Source organism: Phyllobates terribilis, unplaced genomic scaffold (genome assembly GCF_046119375.1).
Source record: "Phyllobates terribilis strain yellow unplaced genomic scaffold, ASM4611937v1 Scaffold_2__4_contigs__length_985480577, whole genome shotgun sequence".
Lineage (NCBI taxonomy): Eukaryota > Metazoa > Chordata > Amphibia > Anura > Dendrobatidae > Phyllobates > Phyllobates terribilis.
In genome coordinates, this window is record NW_027362762.1 from 16,335,748 (window position 1) to 16,361,812 (window position 26,065).

Consider the following 26,065-nt stretch of genomic DNA (forward strand, 5'->3'; position numbering starts at 1 on the left):
TTCTCACTTTATTCTTACAATGTTATAGTGTCAGTCGTGTCCTCAGGTTATTCTCACTCTATTCTTACAATGTTATAGTGTCAGTCGTGTCCTCAGGTTATTCTCACTCTATTCTTACAATGTTATAGTGTCAGTCGTGTCCTCAGGTTATTCTCACTCTATTCTTACAATGTTATAGTGTCAGTCGTGTCCTCAGGTTATTCTCACTCTATTCTTACAATGTTATAGTGTCAGTCGTGTCCTCAGGTTATTCTCACTCTATTCTTACAATGTTATAGTGTCAGTCGTGTCCTCAGGTTATTCTCACTCTATTCTTACAATGTTATAGTGTCAGTCGTGTCCTCAGGTTATTCTCACTCTGTCCTCTCAGTGTTATAGTGTCAGTCGTGTCCTCAGGTTATTCTCACTCTGTCCTCTCAGTGTTATAGTGTCAGTCGTGTCCTCAGGTTATTCTCACTCTGTCCTCACAGTGTTATATTGTCAGTCGTGTCCTCAGGTTATTCTCACTCTGTCCTCTCAGTGTTATAGTGCCAGTCGTGTCCTCAGGTTATTCTCACTCTGTCCTCACAGTGTTATAGTGTCAGTCGTGTCCTCAGGTTATTCTCACTCTGTCCTCACAATGTTATCTTGTAAGTCGTATCCTCAGGTTATTCTCACTCTGTCCTCACAGTGTTATAGTGTCAGTCATGTCCTCAGGTTATTCTCACTCTGTCCTCTCATTGTTTTAGTGTCAGTTGTGTCCTCAGGTTATTCTCACTCTGTCCTCTCAGTGTTTTAGTGTCAGCCGTGTCCTCAGGTTATTCTCACTCTGTCCTCACAGTGTTATAGTGTCAGTCGTGTCCTCAGGTTATTCTCACTCTGTCCTCTCAGTGTTATAGTGCCAGTCGTGTCCTCAGGTTATTCTCACTCTGTCCTCTCAGTGTTATAGTGTCAGTCGTGTCCTCAGGTTATTCTCACTCTGTCCTCTCAGTGTTATTGTGTCAGTCGTGTCCTCAGGTTATTCTCACTCTGTCCTCTCAGTGTTATTGTGTCAGTGGTATCCTCAGGTTATTCTCACTCTGTCCTCTCAGTGTTATAGTGTCAGTCGTGTCCTCAGGTTATTTTCACTCTGTCCTCACAATGTTATAGTGTCAGTCATGTCCTCGGGTTATTCTCATTCTGTGCTCACAATGTTATAGTGTCAGTCGTGTCCTCAGGTTATTCTCACTCTATTCTTACAATGTTATAGTGTCAGTCGTGTCCTCAGGTTATTCTCACTCTATTCTTACAATGTTATTCTGTCAGTCGTGTCCTCAGGTTATTCTCACTCTGTCTTCACAATGTTATAGTGTCAGTCGTATCCTCAGGTTTTTCTCACTCTGTCCTCACAATGTTATAGTGTCAGTCGTGTCCTCAGGTTATTCTCACTCTGTCCTCACAGTGTTATAGTGTCAGTCGTATCCTCAGGTTATTCTCACTCTGTCCTCACAATGTTATTCTGTCAGTCGTGTCCTCAGGTTATTCTCACTCTGTCTTCACCAATTTATAGTGTCAGTCGTATCCTCAGGTTTTTCTCACTCTGTCCTCACAATGTTATTGTGTCAGTCGTGTCCTCAGGTTATTCTCACTCTGTCCTCACAGTGTTATAGTGTCAGTCGTGTCGTCAGGTTATTTTCACTCTGTCCTCACAATGTTATAGTGTCAGTCATGTCCTCGGGTTATTCTCATTCTGTGCTCACAATGTTATAGTGTCAGTTGTGTCCTCAGGTTATTCTCACTCTATTCTTACAATGTTATAGTGTCAGTCGTGTCCTCAGGTTATTCTCACTCTATTCTTACAATGTTATAGTGTCAGTCATGTCCTCAGGTTATTCTCACTTTATTCTTACAATGTTATAGTGTCAGTCGTGTCCTCAGGTTATTCTCACTCTATTCATACAATGTTATAGTGTCAGTCGTGTCCTCAGGTTATTCTCACTCTATTCTTACAATGTTATAGTGTCAGTCGTGTCCTCAGGTTATTCTCACTCTATTCGTACAATGTTATAGTGTCAGTCGTGTCCTCAGGTTATTCTCACTCTGTCCTCTCAGTGTTATAGTGTCAGTCGCGTCCTCAGGTTATTCTCACTTTGTCCTCTCAGTGTTATAGTGTCAGTCGTGTCCTCAGGTTATTCTCACTCTGTCCTCTCAGTGTTATTGTGTCAGTCGTGTCCTCAGGTTATTCTCACTCTGTCCTCTCAGTGTTATAGTGTCAGTCGTGTCCTCAGGTTATTCTCACTCTGTCCTCTCAGTGTTATAGTGTCAGTCGTGTCCTCAGGTTATTCTCACTCTGTCCTCACAGTGTTATAGTGTCAGTCGTGTCCTCAGGTTATTCTCACTCTGTCCTCACAGTGTTATAGTGTCAGTCGTGTCCTCAGGTTATTCTCACTCTGTCCTCTCAGTGTTATAGTGTCAGTCGTGTCCTCAGGTTATTCTCACTCTGTCCTCACAATATTATAGTGTCAGTCGTGTCCTCAGGTTATTCTCACTCTGTCCTCACAGTGTTATAGTGTCAGTCGTGTCCTCAGGTTATTCTCTCTCTGTCCTCACAATGTTATCTTGTCAGTGGTATCCTCAGGTTATTCTCACTCTGTCCTCACAGTGTTATAGTGTCAGTCATGTCCTCAGGTTATTCTCACTCTGTCCTCTGATTGTTTTAGAGTCAGTCGTGTCCTCAGGTTATTCTCACTCTGTCCTCTCAGTGTTTTAGTGTCAGCCGTGTCCTCAGGTTATTGTCACTCTGTTCTCACAGTGTTATAGTGTCAGTCGTGTCCTCAAGTTATTCTCACTCTGTCCTCTCAGTGTTATAGTGTCAGTCGTGTCCTCAGGTTATTCTCACTCTGTCCTCACAGTGTTATTGTGTCAGTCGTGTCCTCAGGTTATTCTCACTCTGTCCTCTCAGTGTTATTGTGTCAGTCGTGTCCTCAGGTTATTCTTACTCTGTCCTCACAGTGTTATAGTTTCAGTCGTGTCCTCAGGTTATTCTCACTCTGTCCTCTCAGTGTTATTGTGTCAGTCGTGTCCTCAGGTTATTCTCACTCTGTCCTCTCAGTGTTATTGTGTCAGTCGTGTCCTCAGGTTATTCTCACTCTGTCCTCACAGTGTTATAGTGTCAGTCGTGTCCTCAGGTTATTCTCACTCTGTCCTCTCAGTGTTATTGTGTCAGTCGTGTCCTCAGGTTATTCTCACTCTGTCCTCTCAGTGTTATTGTGTCAGTCGTGTCCTCAGGTTATTCTCACTCTGTCCTCACAGTGTTATAGTGTCAGTCATGTGCTCAGGTTATTCTCACTCTGTCCTCACAGTGTTATAGTGTCAGTCGTATCCTCAGGTTATTCTCACTCTGTCCTCACAATGTTATAGTGTCAGTCATGTCCTCAGGTTATTCTCACTCTGTCCTCACAATGTTATAGTGTCAGTCGTGTCCTCAGGTTATTCTCACTCTGTCCTCACAATGTTATAGTGTCAGTTGTGTCCTCAGGTTATTCTCACTCTGTCCTCTCAGTGTTATTGTGTCAGTCGTGTCCTCAGGTTATTCTCACTCTGTCCTCACAGTGTTTTAGTGTCAGTCGTGTCGTCAGGTTATTTTCACTCTGTCCTCACAATGTTATAGTGTCAGTCATGTCCTCGGGTTATTCTCATTCTGTGCTCACAATGTTATAGTGTCAGTTGTGTCCTCAGGTTATTCTCACTCTATTCTTACAATGTTATAGTGTCAGTCGTGTCCTCAGGTTATTCTCACTCTATTCTTACAATGTTATAGTGTCAGTCATGTCCTCAGGTTATTCTCACTTTATTCTTACAATGTTATAGTGTCAGTCGTGTCCTCAGGTTATTCTCACTCTATTCATACAATGTTATAGTGTCAGTCGTGTCCTCAGGTTATTCTCACTCTATTCTTACAATGTTATAGTGTCAGTCGTGTCCTCAGGTTATTCTCACTCTATTCGTACAATGTTATAGTGTCAGTCGTGTCCTCAGGTTATTCTCACTCTGTCCTCTCAGTGTTATAGTGTCAGTCGCGTCCTCAGGTTATTCTCACTTTGTCCTCTCAGTGTTATAGTGTCAGTCGTGTCCTCAGGTTATTCTCACTCTGTCCTCTCAGTGTTATAGTGTCAGTCGTGTCCTCAGGTTATTCTCACTCTGTCCTCTCAGTGTTATAGTGTCAGTCGTGTCCTCAGGTTATTCTCACTCTGTCCTCTCAGTGTTATAGTGTCAGTCGTGTCCTCAGGTTATTCTCACTCTGTCCTCACAGTGTTATAGTGTCAGTCGTGTCCTCAGGTTATTCTCACTCTGTCCTCTCAGTGTTATAGTGTCAGTCGTGTCCTCAGGTTATTCTCACTCTGTCCTCACAATATTATAGTGTCAGTCGTGTCCTCAGGTTATTCTCACTCTGTCCTCACAGTGTTATAGTGCCAGTCGTGTCCTCAGGTTATTCTCACTCTGTCCTCACAGTGTTATAGTGTCAGTCGTGTCCTCAGGTTATTCTCTCTCTGTCCTCACAATGTTATCTTGTCAGTGGTATCCTCAGGTTATTCTCACTCTGTCATCACAGTGTTATAGTGTCAGTCATGTCCTCAGGTTATTCTCACTCTGTCCTCTGATTGTTTTAGAGTCAGTCGTGTCCTCAGGTTATTCTCACTCTGTCCTCTCAGTGTTTTAGTGTCAGCCGTGTCCTCAGGTTATTGTCACTCTGTTCTCACAGTGTTATAGTGTCAGTCGTGTCCTCAAGTTATTCTCACTCTGTCCTCTCAGTGTTATAGTGTCAGTCGTGTCCTCAGGTTATTCTCACTCTGTCCTCACAGTGTTATTGTGTCAGTCGTGTCCTCAGGTTATTCTCACTCTGTCCTCTCAGTGTTATTGTGTCAGTCGTGTCCTCAGGTTATTCTTACTCTGTCCTCACAGTGTTATAGTGTCAGTCGTGTCCTCAGGTTATTCTCACTCTGTCCTCTCAGTGTTATTGTGTCAGTCGTGTCCTCAGGTTATTCTCACTCTGTCCTCTCAGTGTTATTGTGTCAGTCGTGTCCTCAGGTTATTCTCACTCTGTCCTCACAGTGTTATAGTGTCAGTCGTGTCCTCAGGTTATTCTCACTCTGTCCTCTCAGTGTTATTGTGTCAGTCGTGTCCTCAGGTTATTCTCACTCTGTCCTCTCAGTGTTATTGTGTCAGTCGTGTCCTCAGGTTATTCTCACTCTGTCCTCACAGTGTTATAGTGTCAGTCATGTGCTCAGGTTATTCTCACTCTGTCCTCACAGTGTTATAGTGTCAGTCGTATCCTCAGGTTATTCTCACTCTGTCCTCACAGTGTTATAGTGTCAGTCATGTGCTCAGGTTATTCTCACTCTGTCCTCTCAGTGTTATCTTGTCAGTCGTATCCTCAGGTTATTCTCACTCTGTCCTCACAATGTTATAGTGTCAGTCGTGTCCTCAGGTTATTCTCACTCTGTCCTCACAATGTTATAGTGTCAGTCGTGTCCTCAGGTTATTCTCACTCTGTCCTCACAATGTTATAGTGTCAGTTGTGTCCTCAGGTTATTCTCACTCTGTCCTCTCAGTGTTATTGTGTCAGTCGTGTCCTCAGGTTATTCTCACTCTGTCCTCACAGTGTTTTAGTGTCAGTCATGTCCTCAGGTTATTCTCACTCTGTCCTCACAATGTTATAGTGTCAGTCGTGTCCTCAGGTTATTCTCACTCTGTCCTCACAGTGTTATTGTGTCAGTAGTAACCCCAGTATAATGCACTATAGTTGTATTCGACACTCTGGGGTATCTGGGGAGCTGTACTCTCAGTCCAGGCCCAGGATCCTAAATTTACTGTGTATTTACTTATATTTCAGGGGTTCTGGGGGCTCAAGGGAAGTTCGCCTACAAACTGATGAATGACTTATTTGCCAACTACTCCAATGCTCTGCGGCCAGTGGAAGACATGGACAAGGCCATGAATGTGACGCTGCAGATCACCCTGTCACAGATCATCGACATGGTACAGTCACCCCCAAAGCTGAGCCGCTACTTCATATAGCTAAGAGTATCCTGTATGAACCCACATATGTATCCCAATATGAGGAAGAGTTGTAAGCTCTGAAGCATTCACAAAGATATTATGCTACATCATGTCTTATTCTCCAGTCACCTCCAGAGCTGCAGTCACTATTCTGCTGTTACATCGTGCCTCATCCTCCAGTCACCTCCAGAGCTGCAGTCACTATTCTGCTGTTACATCGTGCCTCATCCTCCAGTCACCTCCAGAGCTGCAGTCACTATTCTGCTGTTACATCGTGCCTCATCCTCCAGTCACCTCCAGAGCTGCAGTCACTATTCTGCTGTTACATCGTGCCTCATCCTCCAGTCACCTCCAGAGCTGCACTCTCTATTCTGCTGTTACATCATGTCTTATTCTCCAGTCACCTCCAGAGCTGCAGTCACTATTCTGCTGTTACATCGTTCCTCATCCTCCAGTCACCTCCAGAGCTGCAGTCACTATTCTGCTGTTACATCGTGCCTCATCCTCCAGTCACCTCCAGAGCTGCAGTCACTATTCTGCTGTTACATCATGTCTTATCCTCTAGTCACCTCCAGAGCTGCAGTCACTATTCTGCTGTTACATCATGTCTTATTCTCCAGTCACCTCCAGAGCTGCAGTCACTATTCTGCTGTTACATCGTGCCTCATCCTCCAGTCACCTCCAGAGCTGCAGTCACTATTCTGCTGTTACATCGTGCCTCATCCTCCAGTCACCTCCAGAGCTGCAGTCCCTATTCTGCTGTTACATAGTCTCTTATCCTCCAGTCACCTCCAGAGCTGCAGTCACTATTCTGCTGTTACATCATGTCTTATCCTCCAGTCACCTCCAGAGCTGCAGTCACTATTCTGCTGTTACATCATGTCTCATCCTCAAGTCACCTCCAGAGCTGCAGTCACTATTCTGCTGTTGCATTGTGTCTTATTCTCCAGTCACCTCCAGAGCTGCAGTCACTATTCTGCTGTTACATCATGTCTTATTCTCCAGTCACCTCCAGAGCTTCATTCACTACTCTGCAGTTACATCATGTCTTATCCTCCAGTCACCTCCAGAGCTGCAGTCACTATTCTGCTGTTACCTCCAGAGCTGCACTCTCCATGTCGGCAGCTCTGATACTGTAAATTCCTGCTCATAGCCGCTGACAATCCTTCCCATGATGCAATGCTGGGGGCAGTATGGTGCACCTCTGGCACGGCTCCCCCTCCCCATTGGGGGCACATTTATCGTTGCCCTTGAGCCCCTCTGTCTCTGGGTCGCCCCTGCTCCTATCTCGGCTACTAGTTTAGTGCTAACGTGTGCAGTGCAGCGTTCTGAGTGCAGCTCTGGAGCTGATCCTTGTGGACTTGTCTCTGACTGTGGTTTCTTTCGCAGGATGAGCGGAACCAGATCCTGATGGCATACCTGTGGATTCGGCAGGTGTGGTTTGACGCTTACCTGCGCTGGAACAAGGAGGACTATGATGGGCTCGATACCATCCGTATACCTAGCAGTTATGTTTGGAGGCCTGACATAGTCCTATATAACAAGTAGGTCGGATGGAGGTCGAGGCTCATCGGCTGGAGGCCGGCGCGGTCTGGCGGCTCCAGTCCTCGTATAGATCAGTCCTGGAGTCTCTGTATCTGGGGAAGCCGGTGACAGTCAGTATGGCCGCGATTACAGCTCCGGAGGGTCCGGGATGGCGCGCCGGCCTCGTCATGCAGCGCCGTGCGCTCGTGCACGCGTCATTCAGGGTCTGGGAAAACTGAGACCATAGTGGTTATCACCAGCTCTCCCCGGAGCAGATGGAGCTACATGGCTGATATACAGCGCCTTAAAAAAGTCTTCACACCCCGGGAACTTTTCCACATTGTTTCACGTTACACCACAAACCTAAATGTATTTTATTGTGATTTTCTGTGAAACCGATTTAAACTATCAAGTATCTGTGACGTGGAAAGGAAATGACAAGAGGCTTTCTAAATATGTTACAGATATAAATCTCAGCATTGTGCCGTGCATTAGTATTCAGCCCCCTGTAGTCTGATGCCCCTATAAATCCTGAGTGACCAATTGCCCCCAGAAGTCACATAATTGGTACATTGCGTTCACCTAGGTGTGATTTCTTTTCAGCTGCTCTGTGGAGACCTCAGAGGTTTATGTGAGAACATTAGGGATCAAACAGCATCATGAAAACCAAGGAGCCCACCAGACAGGTCAGGGATAAAGCTGAAAAGCAAAGAGCCCACCAGACAGGTCAGGGATGAAGCTCAAAACCAAGGAGCCCACCAGACAGGTCAAGGATAAGGCTCAAAACCAAGGAGCCCACCAGACAGGTCAGGGATAAAGCACAAAACCAAGGAGCCCACCAGACAGGTCAGGGATGAAGCTCAAAACCAAGAAGACCACCAGACAGGTCAAGGATAAAGCTCAAAACCAAGGATCCCACCAGACAGGTTAGGGATAAAGCTGAAAAGCAAAGAGCCCACCAGACAGGTCAGGGATGAAGCTCAAAACCAAGGAGCCAACCAGACAGGTCAGGGATAAAGCTCAAAACCAAGGAGCCCACCAGACAGGTTAGGGATGAAGCTCAAAACCAAGGAGCCCACCAGACAGGTCAGGGATGAAGCTCAAAACCAAGGAGTCCACCAGACAGATCAGGGATAAAGCTGAAAACCAAGGAGCCCACCAGACAGGACAGGCCCCACTATCAGTATAAGACCACTGCCCCACTATCAGTATTCGGTCAGTATTTTTTCTCAGGAGCCAAAACCAGGTGAGGAACAATCAGGGAAAAGGTAGAATAGAAACAAGTCACCAATTCTGCATTTATCACCCACTGCTGAGAAAAATACTGACCGAATATTGATAGTGGGGCCGCGGCCTTATACTGATAGTGGGGCCGCGGCCTTATACCGATAGTGGGGCCGTGGCCTTATACTGATAGTGGGGCTGTGGCCTTATACTGATAGTGGGGCCGTGACCTTATACTGATAGTGGGGCCGTGACCTTATACTGATAGTGGGGCTGTGGCCTTATACCGATAGTGGGGCCGTGGCCTTATACTGATAGTGGGGTCGTGGCCTTATACTGATAGTGGGGCCGTGGCCTTATACTGATAGTGGGGCCGCGGCCTTATACTGATAGTGGGGCCGTGGCCTTATACTGATAGTGGGGCCGTGGCCTTATACTGATAGTGGGGCCGTGGCCTTATACTGATAGTGGGGCCGTCGCCTTATACTGATAGTGGGGCTGTCGCCTTATACTGATAGTGGGGCTGTGGCCTTATACTGATAGTGGGGCCGTGGCCTTATACTGATAGTGGGGCCGTGGCCTTATACTGATAGTGGGGCCGTGGCCTTATACTGATAGTGGGGCCGTGGCCTTATACTGATAGTGGGGCCGTGGCCTTATACTGATAGTGGGGCCGCGGCCTTATACTGATAGTGGGGCTGTGGCCTTATACTGATAGTGGGGCCGTGGCCTTATACTGATAGTGGGGCCGTGGCCTTATACTGATAGTGGGGCCGTGGCCTTATACTGATAGTGGGGCTGTGGCCTTATACTGATAGTGGGGCCGTGGCCTTATACTGATAGTGGGGCCGTGGCCTTATACTGATAGTGGGGCTGTGGCCTTATACTGATAGTGGGGCCGTGACCTTATACTGATAGTGGGGTCGCGGCCTTATACTGATAGTGGGGCCGCGGCCTTATATTGATAGTGGGGCTGTGGCCTTATACTGATAGTGGGGCCGCGGACTTATACTGATAGTGGGGCCGTGGCCTTATACTGATAGTGGGGCCGCGGCCTTATACTGATAGTGGGGTCGTGGCCTTATACTGATAGTGGGGCCGCGGCCTTATACTGATAGTGGGGTCGTGGCCTTATACCGATAGTGGGGCCGTGGCCTTATACCGATAGTGGGGCCGTGGCCTTATACCGATAGTAGGGCCGTGGCCTTATACTGATAGTGGGGCCGCGGACTTATACTGATAGTGGGGCCGTGGCCTTATACTGATAGTGGGGCCGCGGACTTATACTGATAGTGGGGCCGTGGCCTTATACTGATAGTGGGGCCGTAGCCTTATACTGATAGTGGGGCCGTGGCCTTATACTGATAGTGGGGCCGTGGCCTTATACCGATAGTGGGGCCGTGGCCTTATACCGATAGTGGGGCCGTGGCCTTATACCGATAGTGGGGCCGTGGCCTTATACTGATAGCGGGGCCGTGGCCTTATACTGATAGCGGGGCCGTGGCCTTATACCGATAGTCGGGCCGTGGCCTTATACCGATAGTGGGGCTGTGGCCTTATACCGATAGTGGGGCCGTGGCCTTATACTGATAGTGGGGCCGTGGCCTTATACCGATAGTGGGGCCGTGGCCTTATACCGATAGTGGGGCCGTGGCCTTATACCGATAGTGGGGCTCGTCACAACTTGCTACTTTGTGTCAGTGTCACATAAAATCCATTGAAGTTTGTGGGTGTAACATGAATAATGTGGAGAAGCTCCGGGGTGTGAAGACTTTCAGTGTGAGTGATGACGTTGTGCCGGTCCCCTCCGCAGCGCTCGCTGTATTACACCGCAGATCACTAGCCGCGTCCTGCTCTCAGGTGGGGTATCCGGGCTCCATTACTGGCTGGAGCCCCTCTGTTGTGTCCTGGGGGTCTGTACGCCCCATGTTGTGCTCGGCTCCGGTGTAACACTATCGCCGGTGCAGCTGCTGCCTGAGGCGGCTCATGTTCTGCAGCAGAGGTGACTCTCGGAGCCGCGCGACCGAATTACAGCATTAACCGGGGGCAGAACGTGTGCGAACATCCCCGGGGAGGGGTCCCTGCCAAGTCACCCGCCCCAGACTGTGACTGCCCCCTACTGCCAGCTCCTCTCATCTCCATATAGCACTGAGGGTAAACCATGCACTGGCCCCTGTACTGAGCAGAGGTGCAGCATTATACTCCAGTCACCTCCGGAGCTGCACTCACTATCCTGCTGTTACATCATGTCTTATCCTCCAGTCACCTCCAGAGCTGCAGTCACTATTCTGCTGTTACATCATGTCTTATCCTCCAGTCACCTCCAGAGCTGCAGTCACTATTCTGCTGTTACATCATGTCTTAACCTCCAGTCACCTCCAGAGCTGCAGTCACTATTCTGCAGTCACCTCCAGAGCTGCAGTCACTATTCTGCAGTCACCTCCAGAGCTGTAGATATAATCCTGCTGGGTGACACTTAATGCTTAGACAAGTGGCCTACAACCTTCACTGCCCCCTGTAATACAGGACACTGTAGACAATTACTTCTCCATGTCTTGGTCCTTTGGCCATATAACTTTTTCTCCACCATGTTTTTCACTGCAGGTATTCTCTTCTGGTGAGTGGCCTCTGTTAGTACCACGTGGCTTTCGTGGTAACTTGCTTTACCATCATGCTTTACACTTCAAGTATTGGACTCTTTTGTTTTTGTTTTGTGGCTACTCACTTCCATTTCATCCACCATGCTTTACACGTTTTCCTGCTCCTGTGACCACGCGTTTTGTCGCGATTTTGACACGTTTTTTATGCGGTTTTTTATGCGGTTTTTAATGCATTTTTTAAAGCGTCTTTGTACATCAATGAATGCTTTTTGGAGCTAAATAAAGTCAATTGAAAAAAAACGTGGGACATTGCTTTAACCCTTGGATTATCGTCAGACCTTACGGTGAGTATATTGGTTAATTTAAATGATTAAAGAATGTGTCTGTTGTGTTTCAAATAAAGTGTTTGCTCTGTGTCTGTGTGTTTATTTAACTCTTTACTTTACTTTGATTAGGTGTAGTAATAAAAGGGTCTGATTGACACCTTGTCATCACCACACAAAAGGGCTAGGTGTCAGCTAATCCCTTAAGCCCAATCTCATTAGCATTTCCATTCATGTAATTTCTGTGGCAGCTGAGAGCTGATATGTTTAGCCTAGTCAGGTGCCATTAGGCAAACATGTTCCCTGGCTAGTAATAACAGCTCACAGCTGTTTCGTTAGCCGCTACGTCCCCCCGATCAGCAACCAGTAGCGCTTTGGACACAGCGTATTTTTGCTGCGTCAAAAACGCTGTGTTCTAATGCTGCACTTTTGTTGTCGGTACATGTGGATCCACAGCATATAATGACACTTCAATCGGTCAAAATCTGCAGCGGAGACTAGCGTGTCCGCTACAGAAATTGTCATGCCGTGGGTGAGTTTGGGTACATGGCCACGGTCAGGAGCCACTGCAAGTTTAAAGCTGTGTATTTATGCAGCGTCAAATCTGCAGCGTCCAGATGTTACAGCATAGTAGATGGGATTTCTAGAAACCCCATGTCCACTATGCGTGCATCTGAGGCTGCGAATCACCCTCGGACACTGACATGCCGCACATCTTTCAGGACCACAGTGTAACATCCCTGGCGGTGTGCTGACATGGCTTACCATCTCCCACCATGCAAGACCGCCAACTTACCTATCAGTCCAGGCTGCACACTTTGCTCCAGTACGTTCTGTGTGCATGTCTCTTGTCTGATTTCTTAGGGTGGCGGCGCTGTTACTGCCTGATTCTTAAACTTAAAGTGTGCGCAGTCCTAATGCCTCCCCAGCCTATTGCTGTGAGTCACTGGATACTTAAACCCCCTCCACCCAGTAGGAGGTGCCTGAGCAACACTTTCTTTCAGTGTGTTCTGTGCAACTGAGTTGCCAGGTCCTGTCCTGTATCTTGTCTCTTTCCGCCACCCTGGGGGCTGTGTACCCAGGCCCGTTACCTGTATCTGTGACTTCTAGTCTGTTCCGCAACCCTGGGGGCTGTATACCCAGGCCCGTACCTGTATCTGTGACTTCTAGTCTGTTTCCGCCACCCTGGGGGCTGAGTTCCCAGGCCTGTTACCTGTATCTGTGGCTTCTAGTCTGTTTCCGCCACCCTTGGGGCTGAGTTCCCAGGCTCGTTCCTGTATCTTGTTCCGGGTTCAGTTCCTGTCTGAACTGTGTCCTAGCCCGTTACCTGTTTGTCTCTATGTCCGAACCTTCCCTTTTCCTGCAGTGTCTGAACCTGCACCTAACTCCAACTCGTCTCTGTACCGTATTTTTCGGACTATAAGGCGCACATATAATCTCAGAATTTTCTCAGAAATCAAAAGTGCGCCTTATAGTCCGGTGCGCCTTATATATGGACCCGCACCTGGCTTAAGCAATACGGCCACCGTAGTCAGGATCCTCACTGAGCGCGGTGACACATACAGCTCTGTGCGCAGGAGCCCCGTGCTTAAGTTTCTATACCGACTACCCCATAAATGCCTCCTGTTAAGAGACATGCTTATGATGCAGATTTTAAGCTTAAAGCTATAAGTCATGCAGTAGTGCATGGAAATAGAGCAGCTGCAAGAGAATTCAACATAAATGAATCTATGGTGCGTAAGTGGAGGAAACAAGAAGATGCCCTACGCCAGGGAAAGAAGACCAAACTGAGTTTCCGAGGAAACAAAGCAAGATGGCCACATTTGGAGGACAAAATAGAACAGTGGGTTATCGAACAAAGAGCCGCAGGTAGAAGCGTCTCCACTGTCTCTATTCGCCTAAAAGCCACAGTGATAGCACGCGACATGGAGATCAAGGACTTTCGAGGAGGTCCTTCATGGTGCTTTCGTTTTATGAAAAGGCGTAATCTCTCTATCCGCACCAGAACTACTGTCTGCCAGCAACTGCCAAAGGATTATGAAGAGAAGCTGGCCATTTTCCGCACCTACTGTATAACCAAAATAAATGAAAAGAAGATCCAACCAGAACACATCACTAACATGGATGAGGTCCCCCTCACTTTTGACATCCCCGTAAACCGTACTGTTGAGAAAACAGGGACCAGTACGGTATCTATACGTACCACAGGAAACGAGAAGTCATCTTTCACTGTAGTTCTCGGCTGTCAGGCTAATGGCCAGAAACTACCACCCATGGTCATTTTCAAGAGGAAGACTTTGCCAAAGGAACAGTTTCCTGCTGGTGTCATCATCAAGGCTAATCCAAAGGGCTGGATGGACGAGGAGAAGATGAGTGAGTGGCTGAGGGAGGTCTACGTCAGGAGACCGGATGGCTTTTTTCACAGATCCCCATCCCTATTGGTCTGTGACTCTATGCGCGCCCATCTGACCGAAGCTGTCAAAGACCAAGTGAGGAAAACTAATTCGGAGCTTGCCGTCATTCCGGGTGGATTAACCAAGGAGCTCCAGCCACTAGATATTGGCATCAACAGGTCTTTTAAAGTTAAATTGAGAGCTGCATGGGAGCATTGGATGACAGAAGGGGACCACACATTCACCAACACCGGGAGGCAACGCCGGGCGAGTTATGCCACTATGTGCAAGTGGATCGTGGATGCCTGGGAGAAGGTATCAGTCTCCAGTGTCATCCGAGCTTTCAGGAAGTCTGGAATTATCACTGAAGAAGAGCTAAACATCAGTGGCGAGACCGACTCGGATAATGATGAGGAGGACCCGAGCATGCTTGATGCCGAAATCGCCCAGCTATTAAACTCTGACACTGAAGATGAAGAGTTTGATGGATTTGTGGTAGAAGAATTAACTGAAAAAGCAAATGTATTGATTTGCAGCTATTGTGAAAGAGTTAAATAAAATTTGATTTACGGTCTGAGCCTTGTTTAATTTAATGCGCCTTATAGTCCGGTGCGCCTTATATATGGACCAAAACGTTTCAGCAGAGTTTTTTTGTTAATGCGCCTTATAATCCGGTGCGCCTTATAGTCCGAAAAATACGGTACTTCTATTTGTGAGTTTTGTGTCCACTCGCTACTTCATAGTAAGTACCTTGTGTGTATCTGGTTCTGCTTGTCCCGTTTCCCTGCCTCCGTATCTATCTCCTGTGTTCTAACTATCTTCCTGTGTTTCCCAGTCTGTTCCATGTGAACAGAGCCCGGTCCTGTCTGCCTGCACCTTCTGCTCTGCGGTTTTGCTCTGCTCTGTTCTGCCTTGCTTGTCCACCGCACCTGCGGTTTTGCTCTGCTCTGCTTGTCCACCGCACCTGCGGTTTCACTGTGCTCTGCTTGTCCACCGCACCTGCGGTTTCACTCTGCTCTGCTTGTCCACCGCACCTGCGGTTTCGCTCTGCTCTGCTTGTCCACCGCACCTGCGCTTTCTCTCTGCTCTGCTTGTCCACCTCACCTGCGGTTTCGCTCTGCTCTGCTTGTCCACCGCACCTGCGGTTTCGCTCTGCTCTGCTTGTCCACCGCACCTGCGGTTTCGCTCTGCTCTGCTTGTCCACCGCACCTGCTGTCTCGCTCTGCTCTGCTTGTCCACCGCACCTGCTGTCTCGCTCTGCTCTGCTTGTCCACCGCACCTGCGGTTTCGCTCTGCTCTGTTTGTTCACCGCACCTGCGGTTTCGCTCTGCTCTGCTTGTCCACCGCACCTGTGGTTTCGCTCTGCTCTGCTTGTCCACCGCACCTGCGGTTTCGCTCTGCTCTGCTTGTCCACCACATCTGCAGTTTCGCTCTGCTCTGCTTGTCCACCGCACCTGCGGTTTCGCTCTGCTCTGCCCCACTTGTCCTCCGAGCCTGCGGTTCTGCTCTGCTTGTCCACCGCACTCGCGGCTCTGTTCCTGTATCCCAGTCTGTACTGGTCCCTATCCAGCCTGCGTTCCTACCTGCCAGTATCTGCCTGTCTGCATACCAGCCGTGCCTGCCAGTACCCACCTGTCTGCATACCAGCTGTGCCTGCCCGTTCCTGCATTCCCCGGTGTGGGTCAACAGCTGTGACCGGGGTCTGACCTGTCCTAATGCCTCCCCAGCCTATTGCTGAGTGTCACTGGATACTTAAACCCCCTCCACCCAGTAGGAGGTGCCTGAGCAACACTTTCTTTCAGTGTGTTCTGTGCAACTGAGTTGCCAGGTCCTGTCCTGTATCTTCTCTGTTTCCGCCACACTGGGGGCTGTATACCCAGGCCCGTTACCTGTATCTGTGACTTCTAGTCTCTTCCGCCACCCTGGGGGCTGTATACCCAGGCCCGTACCTGTATCTGTGACTTCTAGTCTGTTTCTGCCACCCTGGGGGCTGAGTTCCCAGGCCCGTTACCTGTATTTGTGGCTTCTAGTCTGTTTCCGCCACCCTGGGGGCTGAGTTCCCAGGCTCGTTCCTATATCTTGTTCCGGGTTCAGTTCCTGTCTGAACTGTGTCCTAGCCCGTTACCTGTTTGTCCCTATGTCCGAACCTTCCCTTTTCCTGCAGTGTCTGAACCTGCACCTAACTCCAAATCGTTGTCTCTGTACTTCTGTTTGTGAGTTTTGTGTCCACTCGCTACTTCATTGTAAGTACCTTGTGTGTATCTGGTTCTGCTTGTCCCGTTACCCTGCCTCCGTATCTACCTCCTGTGTTCTAGCTATCTTCCTGCATTTTCCCTACCCTGTCTGTTCCATGTGAACAGAGCCCTGTCTGCCTGGCCACTCCTGCGGCATTCCCGCCTGGCCGCTCCTGCGGCATTCCCGCCTGGCCTCTCCTGCGGCATTCCTTCCCGTCCGCACCTGCGGCTCTGCTCTGCTTTCCATCCGCACCTGCGGCTCTGCTCTGCTTTCCATCCGCACCTGCGGCTCTGCTCCGCTCCGCTTCCCTTCCGTACCTGTGGCCCTGCCCCGCTCCGCTTCCCGTCCGCACCTGCGGCCCTGCCCCGCTTCCCGTCCGCACCTGTGGCCCTGTCCCGCTCCGCTTCCCGTCCGCACCTGCGGCCCTGCCTCGCTCCGCTTCCCGTCCGCACCTGCGGCCCTGCCTCGCTCCGCTTCCCGTCTGCACCTGCGGCCCTGCCCCTGTATCCCAGTCTGTACTGGCCCCTATCCAGCCTGTCTGCCTGCATGCTTGTATACCAGCCATGTCCGCCAGTACCTGCCCGTTCCTGCATACCCCGGTGGGATCAACAACTGTGTGACCGGGGTCTGCCCTGGAGTAGCACCTGGGCCACCTCCCTCGTCCCTCCTTGGTTCAGAGTCGACTAAGCCTCCGTATGAGCCAGGTTCGGATCTGGCGAGGCCCCTAGTCAAGCCCCTCCAGGCACTCCTCGGTTCGTGGCCCAGTGGGACCACTAACCAGGCCAGAAGATCCAGGCGTGAGCGTAAGAACTATCCCAATGCACACAATGGGCCTAGTGTCTGGGAAAACAATGGCTTGAGGCCCCTGAGATACTAACAAGATTAATGGAATGATGGCTTTACCTTTACCTTTAGCAATCTCCTGTCTGGCCTTATGTATTGTGGTAGATCGGCTCTCTTGGTTGCACATAGTGGTATACAGGAACACTGTCTCTTTAAATTCTTCCCAGATTTATTAGGTAGCATAAACCATGGAAAGTAAAACAAACCCGGCCCTTTGGGCAAAAACAGGAAAACAAAACAAAGTGGTGATGCCAAACACAGTCCTTGTGGTAGCGGGGATACCCCGCTCAGAGTCCAGCAAACACAGGGTTCAGATTAGTTCAACACAAACATGTCCTGCCTGGAGTTAGCCTCTCCAGATACCCTGAATGCCTCAGCAGGACGAGCATTTAAAGCCCCAGACCACACCCTGGGGTGGAGATATGGAGAACAGCCTCCCGCCCTTCACTATGGTTGTTGTCATAAAAACACGCCCTTTTACAAATGGTGGTTTAATCCCCCAGCACATAAGATGCTGGAGGAAACTTAACGGTTTTAACATATCTCTCATCCAGCACATTACCAGTGACTTTGTCACAGTATATACAAGATCCATCCTGCACTTCTTCCTCTGCTTACTGTCACTGAATGGAAACATTGATTCCTGAGGCTGAACTGACGAGCAAGTGAATCTGTCACGGGTGTGTCAGAGGTGACATACAGTCGCCCTGCAGTGGGTTGCAGGAGCTCTCTACTTTTGGAATTGCAGACAGCTTCTTAGCTAAGAGTCTGTCTTTAGGACCGAGCGGCTACCTCCCTCTTGCTAATTAGTTCCCTGGCCTGGGTGTATATATATACCTGGTGTGTCTGAGAGGGAGTCGTCGGCTATATTCATTTCTACTTGTGAGGCTTAGCAGGAGCAGTACTTCGTCCTCTATGGAGCTTGAGGCCGTGTGCATATTTGGAGTCATCTAAAATCCTTCATGGCTTGTCTCTCAGGGCCAGAAAGATTATCGCCCTGCAGTGGGTTGAAGGAGATCTCTACTTTTGGAATTGCAGACAGCTTCTTAGATAAGAGGCTATCTTTAGAACCGAACGGCTACCTCCCTCTTGCTAATTAGTTCCCTGGCTTGGGTGTATATACATACCTGGTGTGTCTGAGAGGGAGTCGCCAGCTATATTCATTTCTACTTGTGAGGCTTAGCAGGAGCAGTACTTGGTCCTCTCTGGAGCTTGAGGCTGTGTGCATATTTGGAGTCATCTAAAATCCTTCATGGCTTGTCTCTCACGGCCAGAAAGATTATCCAGTCTAATCTGCACCGCAAAGTAATCAGGGAACATCATAACTCTGTGCTTGCTGGGCATCCAGGTGGAAAGGCAACCGCGGACCTCCTCTCTTGTCATTTTTGGTGGCCGGGGTTGCATCGGGATGTAATTGAACACGTAGCTGCTTGTAGTATTTGCGCGTGTTCTAAGGTTTTGCACACCCGTCCGTCTGCTATTCTTCTTCCGCTACCTATCCCTAGTAGGCCATGGACACACTTGTCCATGGATTTTATTACTGACCTACTGGTTTCTGCAGGCAAAACCATGGTTTTGGTGGTTGTAGATAGGTTCAGTAAAATGGTTCACTTCGTCGCTTTACCTGCACTTCCCAATGCTAAGACTCTTGCTCAGGTTTTTCATAAATGATATCATGAAGCTTCACAGGGTTCCCTCCGATGTGGTGTCTGATCGGGGGACCCAGTTTGTTTCCAAGTTCTGGAAGGCATTTTGTACTCGACTGGGGGTGCAGCTGTCCTTTTCCTCTGCCTTCCACCCTCAGTCGAATGGTCAGACCGAGCGTGTCAATCAGAACTTGGAGACCTACCTCAGGTGTTTTGTCTCCGAAAATCAGGAGGATTGGGTGTCCTACTTACCACTGGCAGAATTTGCATCAATAATCATTGTCAAGAATCCACTGGCAGGTCACCGTTCTTCGGTGCATACGGTTATCATCCACAGTTTGGTACCTTCAGTGGGAGAGGAGCTTCAGGAGTTCCTGAGGAGGAACGGTTTGCTTCGTCGCTCTCCTCGGTAAGGCAGGGTGTGCTGAGTAATATAAAGATCAAGGGAGACAGGTATAAACGTATGGCTGACAGGAGACGCTCGCCAGGTCCAGACCTGAATGTGAATGACTTTGTCTGGTTGTCTACCAGGAATATAGGATTGAAAGATCCTTCTTGGAAGCTGGGACCTAGGTTTATTGGTCCCTATAAAATAACCGCCGTCATGAACCCAGCAGCGTTTCGTCTTGAACTTCCTCAGGCCTTTAAGCTCCACAACGTGTTCCACAGGTCCTTACTCAAAAGGTATGTGGAACCTCTTGAGCCCTCACCTCTACCACCGCCCCCAGTAATGGTTGATGGTAATCTGGAGTTCCAGATTTTGAGGATTGTAGATTCTCGTCTCCAATGTCGTTCTCTACAATACTTGGTGCACTAGAAAGGCTATGGTCCAGAAGAGAGGATGTGGGTTTCAGCGTCAGAGGTGAACACTCCCAGATTAGTTCGCTCATTCTACACCTCTTATCCTGAGAAACCCGGTCCTGAGTGTCCGGAGGCCACCCCTAGAGGAGGGGGGGGGTACTGTTACGGGTGTGTCAGGTGACAGACAGTCGCCCTGCAGTTGGTTTCAGGAGATCTCTATGTCTGGCATTGCAGACATCTTCTTAGATAAGAGGCTGTCTTTGAGACCGAGCGGCTACCTGTCTCTGGCTAATTAGTTCTCTGGCCTGGGTGTATATATACCTGGTGTGTCTGAGAGGGAGGTTACCGGCGATATTCATTACTACTTGTGAGGCTTTAGCAAGAGCAGTACTTCGTCCTCTCTGGAGCTTGAGGCCGTGTGCTTATTTAGAGTCATCTAAAGCTAAGCAATTTCCCCCTGTTTTGTCTACCCTTGTTGTCTATAGTGTTTAGTGGAGGTTGATTAGTGCTCATCTCCTCGCTTCCCAAGCCGTAGCCATATGCCAGGGAAAAGTAGGGCGAGTCACGCGTGCGGCGATTGCTGAAGAGGCAATATTGGGATGGTAGTTGAGACAGGGTGACGTTAGACCAGACTAGGAGGTCTCCACTTCCCCCTTTCCCTAGTGACTGGGCTTCCTTTCCCTTTTCCCTCTGTGTTGCACTAACACCTGGCGTGACAGAATCTCTAATAAAACAGCAATAGGATTGACGTAACCGGTGCTCCGTGCTGGAAAAGTCTGCATCACTTAGAGCCGTGGACTCCACTCCACGTTCAATGGTTCAATAGTCTTTAGAACAAGGCCAGATCCTCACAGGTGGATTTCTCAGGAATAAGACATCGGGTTACAGATATCAAGGTGTCATTGTATTCAGCTTCCTATGACCTGCAGCCCATATAGACGGCTCAGGGGGGACGTTCACTGACTTCAGTAGTGCTGAGATTGTTCTTCACTGTCTCATCAAAGTAATCAAAATTGTGATTTCAGCTCTGCATGTGACTAGATCATAAGATGTGTATCAACAGAATAGTGCAGCTCTGAAGCATAAGATACAATGTAACTGCAGAATAATGACCGCAGCTCTGGAGGTGACTGGAGGGATAAGACATGATGTAACAGTAGAATAGTGACTGCAGCTCTGGAGGATAAGACAAGATGTAACAGCAGAATAGTGACTGCAGCTCTGGAGGATAAGACAAGATGTAACAGCAGAATAGTGACTGTAGTGTGACACCCCAGGGGTCTGGTTGCCACAGTGATAGAGATATTACGTCTGAGAGCAGGTGGGAGGTCTCTTGGTCAGGAATCCTATGCATGCCACACCTCCTGCCCAGTCCTGGGAGGGGAAGAACTTCCCCTATATAAACCTAGGGCTGAGGCAGGGTTAGTGAGTAGAGAAGAAGTAGAGACAGAGAAAAGAAGCAAATATAGGAACAGAACATCAGGAGCTCTGTGGGAGCAGTGTTACAAGGAGTCAGGGGCTGGCAGCTGCAGAGCTCGCCCTGACTGAGAAGATTTCTTACCGGACCCGGAGTCCGAGGCTGTGGGGACTAACTCCTACCCAGCAGCAGAATCCGTCAGGCAGGGGATTCCAGGTCCTCTGGCCAAGAAACCCGAAGGCACGGTCACACGCATGGGACCAGCACCGCCGTCGTGGAGCGGAAGCTACTAGAAGACCCCGAGTCACCGGCCATACGGGTGAGCACCACACGGTACACTCAGGGACGTGGGCTACTTATACCCGCCTCTAGCAAGGTAGCCAGAAGAGTACAGTTAGTTTGGGAGGCCTACAACTCCGCCTGGCCAGGGGAGATCCCATCTGCTCAAGGACTGACCAGGCCCCAATCGCTAGCCAGTACTCCGGGAGGGTCTATCTTTGTCACCAGTAAAGACCCTGAACTACACCGTACCGTCTCCGAGTGGTTCCTGCTACCCCCATCATCCACGTCGGCTGCCCTGAGGCCATACCCCTCCCGTTGGGGGTTATACTATCACGCTGCACAATCCTACCACCGGCCTCAGCGGTCTGCCCTGCAGCAGCAGCTCCTTAGCTGTACTCAACGGGTGGCGTAGTCGTCCAACATCTACCGCTGATACATCGCCGCTCAGTTTGACTCCCTGGGCACGGACCGGGTCACCGCCACGAGACTACAACCCTCAACAGATCCGGCTCCGGTAAGCTCCCGCTTGCGCAACGCAGCGCGACACAGGCCCAGGGGCGCGTCAACTTTTGGCGTAGTCGGCAGGATTTCGTGCCCGCAACCACCGGGTACTGCGTGCCTGAAAAAGACTGTTCAAACTTACCTGTGGTGAAGATTCCCGCCATCCGGCGCCATCTTCAGCCTTCTTCCCGCCATCGGTGAAGATTCCCGCCATCCGGCGCCATTTTCAGCCTTCTTCCCGCCTTCCGTGGAGTTTTCCCGCCGTTGGACGCCATCTTGAAGACGTCGCGCGGGAAGAAGAGGGGCGTGGACTCCGAAAGCGCGCGAGAACTGAAGCCCCGCCTCACGTCCGGACGTCGCGTAAGGTCCTGGAAGGAGCCCAGCAGACGCCGACGTCACAGGAGCGCGACGGAAGGTCCTCAACCCTGACGATCTACTGCGGAGCCGCGGCCTACGGAAGAGGATCATCGCAAGGTAGGCCACGGTCCACTAGGGGGGAGGAGGATGTCGGATACGGAGGAGAGCTTCACTGCCTCAACCCCCGCCAGCGCCACCGCTGCTGCAGTCATGCCTTTCACCATGCCCTATATCCCGGGAGCGGCCTGGCTACCCCAGTACTCAGGGGAGTCACATACCCTGCATGACTTTAGAGAAAAGCTGGATAGCCTCTTCCAGGTGTACCCCCTCACAGAAGAGCAAAAAGTGAGCATCCTGGTGGCCCAATTAACTGGGGCAGCCCGAAGGGAGGTAAAGTCCTGGCCACCTGGGGGGAAGACTGTAGCAGGGATACTAACCCGGCTGAGGGACACCTTTGATACCCGCACCTCAGCCGAGATCAAGCTTAGATTCTACGGGTGCAAGCAGCGAGCACACGAGAGTATAAGGGACTATGCCCTGAACCTACAAGAGGCCCTGAGAGCCATTAAGCAGACCGACCCTGACGGCGTGGTAGACGAGGACAGGCTGTTGACTGAACAATTTATAGAGGGTTTATATTGCAATGCCCACCGAACCCAGTTGCGGGCAATGGCCTTACAGGACCCTCATCTGGGATTTGCACAGTTCAAGGACAGAGCCATCCGGGTGCTCCGAGAACCGGCACCAGGTGGCGTTGTGACCCACAGACGCCTCACTACCACTTACCACCAGGAGGCGGCACCCTTGTCGGCAGGGCCTGTGGGAGCTGATGCGCAGGCTTTGAACAATGACCCGGCTCCAGACCTGCACCATCAGGTCCAAGAGCTAACTAAAAGCGTTGCTGCGCTAACCCGAACTGTGCAGTCTTTACAGGTTTCCACTCCAGGGAAGATCCAGCTGGCATCCGGACCGGAGGACATCCCGTGGCGTCGACCAAGGAGGACCCCACCGGCCAGAGGGAGACCCAGCGACCGATACAACGAGGACGGACGACCCATCTGCCGCCGCTGCAATCAACCCGGACATATGGCAAGGTACTGTCCTTTAAACTGGCACAACCTGGGGTAGAGGGCCAACCCCCAGGAAAAAGATCACCAGGCCCATCGAACTGGCGCGACAAATATGTGGGAGGACGTCCAGTCTTACCCGTGGTACTGGATGGCATTCCTATGAGTGCCCTACTGGACACCGGGTCACAGGTCACCACCATCCCGTACGTGCTCTTCAAGCAGTACTGGAATGACTCGGATATCACCCGCTACCCTGACGACGACTTGAGTATCATCGCCAGCAATGGCCAGCCCGTGCCACAGATTGGATTTAAAGAGGTGACCATTAAAATCGGTAGAGTCGAACTGGCAGCACATGGACTGATCATTGTAGACATTGACAAACACGAGAGTCACCCAAAGATAACTCTAGGAACTAATGTAATTGAAAATTGTCTTGCAGAGGTGATTTTCCTTTTACAGCAGGTTGCCAAGAACGCCAGCTCCGGCGAGCAGCGAGTGCTCCAGAAAGAGATCCGGGCACTGATGCGACAGCAACAGGTGGAACTCTCCGGCGGTGAGATTGGTAGCGTGAGAATGTGTGACCCTTTCCCTATTGCCATGCCCCCAAAAAGTGAAATGATGATTTGGTGCCGGGCAGCTATTGGTCTGAGAGGTAGAGATTACCAGGCAATGGTAGAACCAGTTTACTCAGACAGTAGGCCCACCATCTTGACAGCACGGGGGGTGGTTAATGTACGCCATGGGAGGGTGCCCGTTCGCATAATCAATATCGGGAAGAGGGAAGTGTACCTGCCCCGGTATGCCACGCTAGCCAAATTATATACCATTAACCAAAATGCTATACAATCTGTGGAACCCTTGCCTCCATCTCACCCGGAGGAAGGTAACGGCTCTAAGAAAACAATGGAGGACTGGTGTCAGCAACTACATTTGGGTACTGACTCCACTCCCTCACACCAGAAACAGGGAGTCTATCGGGTGGTTCAAGAGTACGAGAGAGTGTTTAGTAAACACCCGTTAGACTTCGGGCGAGTCAAGGGGGTAGAACACCACATCCCCACGGGAGACCATCCTCCCATAAAAGAGAGGTATCGACCCGTACCCCCTGCACACTACCAACACGCCAAGGGGATGCTTAGAGACATGAAGGAGGCTGGGGTGATCAGGGATAGCTGTAGCCCCTGGGCAGCTCCACTAGTCTTAGTCAAAAAGAAAGACAACACCATGAGGATGTGTGTAGATTACCGGAAAATCAACCGTATCACACACAAGGATGCGTACCCCTTACCAAGGATAGAGGAGTCTTTGGCTGCTTTAAGATCTGCTCATTTCTTCTCTACCTTGGATCTCACTAGTGGGTACTGGCAGGTTCCTGTAGCAGAGGCGGACCGGGAGAAGACCGCATTCACCACCCCGATGGGACTTAGCGAGTTTACCTGTATGCCGTTCGGACTCTGCAACGCACCAGGAACCTTCCAACGATTAATGGAGTGCTGTCTGGGCCACAGAAACTTCGAGACGGTCCTGTTGTACCTGGACGATGTCATCGTATATTCTAAGACTTATGAGGACCACCTGAAACACCTGGCGGAAGTGTTCGAAGCTCTGGCAAGCTACGGCCTAAAGGTGAAACCCTCCAAGTGTCACCTCCTGAAACCAAAGGTGCAGTACCTGGGACACGTGGTGAGCGCTGACGGAGTGGCTCCCGACCCTGATAAGATCACCGCAATTAAGGAATGGCCAAGTCCCTCCAGTGTAAAGGAAGTGCGGCAGTTCCTCGGGTTGGTAGGCTACTACCGCAGGTTCATCCCCGGTTTCACCAAAAAGGCAACTCCTATGCAGGACCTCCTGATAGGCCAGTCCCGGAAGGCCAAGAACCAGAAGCCGCCCTTCAGATGGGAGAAGTTGGAAGAAGAGTCCTTCCGCCAGCTGAAGATGGCCCTCACGGGGGATGAAATCCTGGCGTACCCGGATTACAGCCAGCCCTTTATCCTCTACACCGACGCAAGTAACATCGGGCTAGGAGCCGTGCTGTCCCAGATCCAGCAGGGGAAAGAGCGAGTAATCGCTTACGCCAGCCGAAAACTGCGACCCACCGACAGAAACCCTGAGAATTACAGCTCATTTAAGCTAGAGTTCCTGGCGGTGGTGTGGGCAGTCACCGAACGCTTTAAGCACTACCTCGCTTCTTCCCGGTTCGTCGTGTACACAGATAACAACCCGTTGACACACCTGGACACGGCAAGACTCGGTGCCCTAGAGCAGAGATGGATGGCCCGCCTGTCCAACTACGAGTTCACCATCAAATACCGGGCAGGACGCTCCAATACCAACGCGGACGCCCTGTCCAGGATGCCAAACCTACCGGACGTAGGAGAAGATCCAGAGGGACTGGAAGAAGTCGAACTCCCCGCGTTTCACCGTCATGGGACTATCCAGTATTCCCATCGGGTAAGGAGTAAGCAAGGCGCTACGCTTAACCCCTTACCTCACTACAACTGGGCGGAAACGCAAGACAGTGACCCTGCCGTCCGGCTGGTGAAGGAGATGCTGACTCGGCCAGAGGCTCGCCTTGACCCAGACGCTCCGGAGGAAGCCAAGCAACTGTGGGCAGAAAAGAGTAGACTGTTCCTTTACAAGGGGAAGTTGTGCCGCAGGATGGTTAACTCCCGGACGCATGAACTAATCTGGCAAGTAGTGGTGCCACGACGAGACGCAGCCATGGTGATGGAGGCATACCATGATGGAGCTGGGCATTTCGGATGGAAGAAGCTGGAGTTCCTGCTGCGCGGGCGGTTCCATTGGGTAGGCATGAGGGGAACCATCGA

At 50.2% G+C, this 26,065-nt stretch overlaps 1 protein-coding gene across 2 annotated transcripts in view; it reads left to right on the forward strand.

Moving 5' to 3' along the window:
• Positions 1 to 26,065, forward strand: part of CHRNA10 (cholinergic receptor nicotinic alpha 10 subunit) — a 112,826-nt gene that overhangs the window by 43,067 nt on the left and 43,694 nt on the right. The window contains exons 2-3 of one of the 2 annotated variants that reach the window (XM_073661118.1): positions 5,852 to 5,997; positions 7,408 to 7,562. In XM_073661118.1, coding sequence (XP_073517219.1) covers positions 5,852 to 5,997; positions 7,408 to 7,562 — 301 coding nt within the window. Of the gene's footprint in view, positions 1 to 5,851; positions 5,998 to 7,407; positions 7,563 to 26,065 lie in introns of those variants that run through there. The other variant, XM_073661119.1, reaches the window with a different exon arrangement.